Source organism: Pterocles gutturalis, unplaced genomic scaffold, assembly GCF_000699245.1.
Source record: "Pterocles gutturalis isolate BGI_N339 unplaced genomic scaffold, ASM69924v1 scaffold7122, whole genome shotgun sequence".
NCBI lineage: Eukaryota > Metazoa > Chordata > Aves > Pterocliformes > Pteroclidae > Pterocles > Pterocles gutturalis.
The window spans coordinates 48,441-51,063 of NW_010107864.1; the positions used below are offsets into that span (position 1 = coordinate 48,441).

The window sequence follows — 2,623 nt, forward strand, 5'->3', positions numbered from 1 at the left end:
TTCCCCTGGAAGTACGAGGAACTTCTGAACACCAGAGACAAGTGATAAAGGTGGCACCTTCACTACTCCATCTTTACCCTCAAGTATACTGTGCATCCTTTCCCTTTGGTTTTGAAAAACACTGTGTAGGACCTCCCTACTCCCTGCTAAAAAAATTCTTGCTCTTCTTATGGAGTGGAGGAACACGCACTGTAGGTTTTACAGCCTCATCCTCTTACACGTGTACTGCAATTAACATCACACTTTCACCGACCCGCCACTTACTCCAACGTCTAAAAGTGTCTGTCCCACTGTTGACAATCCCCATGGCAGAACCCACCCCATATCATTACTACCAGGTTATACATTGAGGAATTCTATCGTTATCCCTCAAAACACACATGCTCTGCTTATCTGACACAAAATATCAGGCTCCTCTCCTCTTCCAACAACAGTTCCACCAACACCCCCATCCCTGTACACAACTGTAAACACTGAATTGGAGTGCCTGCAAATAATTTGTGGAGTTATTGCCAGGTTCTGGAGTTACAGGTGTAAGGGTATGGTAAGGGTTTAATGTCTGATATCCAGAAATCTCTGTTCTAGTGAACTTGATCTTCTGGAGTGGCACGCCATGCTACCAAGCAGCTTTAATTTGTCTTTGGTTTCCTTTCATGGTGAATTCTCTTTTAGTTATATTGATAGCAACTGGATCATAATTATTTCCAAAGCCAGTATTTTGGATTTGACTTTGTTTGGTACTAACTGTAAAAGCGTGATTCTTCTCACTTTCCAGATGGAATTCTCTTGACTGTACTGATTAACACAATATATCCTTCCCGCTTGAATTCTCATCCCTCTTAGGACTTCTCCTTGCTTTTGCCATGGAAGCATTTGCTTTTGAAGACAGTATATGATGAGATGAACATTGGGACAAGGAGGGTGGCAAAACAAAATGGCATTTCAAAGATAACTCTAACTCCTAAATTATCAGAGCAGCAGAGAAATCGTTCAAAAGCCTGAATGCAGCTTGATGTGACTTCCACAGTATCTTTACCCAAGCAGCTACAACACCAATTCATTAACAAAAGTCATCTCCAAACGCATTTTGAATCATTAATGCACTAGATCTATTAATTTGCAATGATTTACAAGCATATGAGCACCAAGTGGAGCATCTTGAAATTCCAGTTTGGCAAATTAATTTCCAGCTGCTTAAATTCGACTTTCAGCATCAGACAGCACAAGATACCATATACTTAACTTGAACGGCCGGGTGTACTATTAAGCCTATAGTCAACTGCTACTATAGAAACAGCTGGAACAGTAAGGAGCTCAGGAGTGCTCTGGAAACACTTATTTTTGAGACGTGTTATGAGAAAGCTAATACACACAAAGCACTGAGAGCTCAAAGGACACTCCCTTTTACAAATGCTGAAAGTCTCCAAAATGTCCCTTAAAAGGGTTCTGTTTTCCAAGGAGGTAAAGAACAATACTTACAAAGTAAACTGCTCCAAAACTTCCATGTCCAATTTCATGTAAACCCACAAATATTTCTTCGGGATCATCTTTGTAGAACAGGTCAGCTATTTCTGGGTCCTTTGGCACCCCTTTGCGCATGTTGAACAGTATTATGAACTAGTTCGCGCCTTCAACTTCTTCCTTCATCGACAAAGTAGTTTGTAGACAGCATTCAGCACCTGGTGAAAAAGTTCATCGTTAATCTGTTTCCTTTACGCACGTTTTCTGTTCTCGCTTCTCTGAGAGCAAAATAAGAGGAAACACTTTCAGGAGCAATAGACCTCACTATCGTTTCCTTCAGCAAATTCTTTTTACTTATTAGTCCAATTTAGATATAGAGATTAAAATGCATTCAGAGTACAACAGCTCTTTATCTCATACAGGAAGCAAGTGCTGCAGTTACACTAAAGTCCACTTGAAGACAAGAGTCCTGTTGCTATGCAAAACATCCTGTGATTCGAGTTTGTTATTCTTCACGCTGGTCTCCTAATGTGTCAGTTTTTAGACTATCACCATTGTTCCTCCTACTTTCCTCTGCTGTTTGTTTGCTTTGTTTCTCTACTCCCACTTGCCAGCTGGTGCTAGTAGCATAGTTTGTTTCTATTCCACAGAAACACTTCACAATCATATGATTATTTTTCTTTATTTATTTATTTGTCAGAGTTATAAGACAGCTAGTGCTGTTGGATTGTGATGACTCCCAGGTCACAGAATCGCTTTTGAAAGATCCTAGAGTCCATCATGTAAGGTAGACCTTAGCATCTTTCTTTGGCACAAGCATATAATTAGCACAGAAATGAGCTGCTCTTAAATTAAGATTTTAAACATTCATCTCCCAAATATTATTCATGGAAAAAAAAATCAGAAAACATCCTGAAAAAACTGCATTGGTTCATTAGACACTGGAGTGCAAAGCAATGACGGATGCCTCTTCCCATCTGCTTTTGACTTCTGAAACCCAGCAGATTATCTGCAGGTGAGCAAGTCTTAAAACTATTTGCTGATAACGTAGTTCAGCACCTCATTTATTGAGACCCCATCTTCTCTGTGCACAAGAGATTTCTAAAAACATACACTGAAGTGTTCCGCCTACCTCATGATCTAAGCCAGTGTGACATTTAAA

At 39.9% G+C, this 2,623-nt stretch overlaps 1 protein-coding gene across 2 annotated transcripts in view; it reads right to left on the reverse strand.

The window, feature by feature from the left end:
- TAOK3 (TAO kinase 3) overlaps nt 1-1,647 on the reverse strand; it is a 45,747-nt gene extending 44,100 nt beyond the window's left edge. For both annotated transcript variants that reach the window (XM_010072388.1, XM_010072389.1), the window contains exon 1: nt 1,480-1,647. In XM_010072388.1, coding sequence (XP_010070690.1) covers nt 1,480-1,599 — 120 coding nt within the window. In that variant the 5' untranslated portion in view covers nt 1,600-1,647. The remainder of the gene's footprint in view (nt 1-1,479) is intronic.
- Nucleotides 1,648-2,623: the final 976 nt, after the last annotated feature.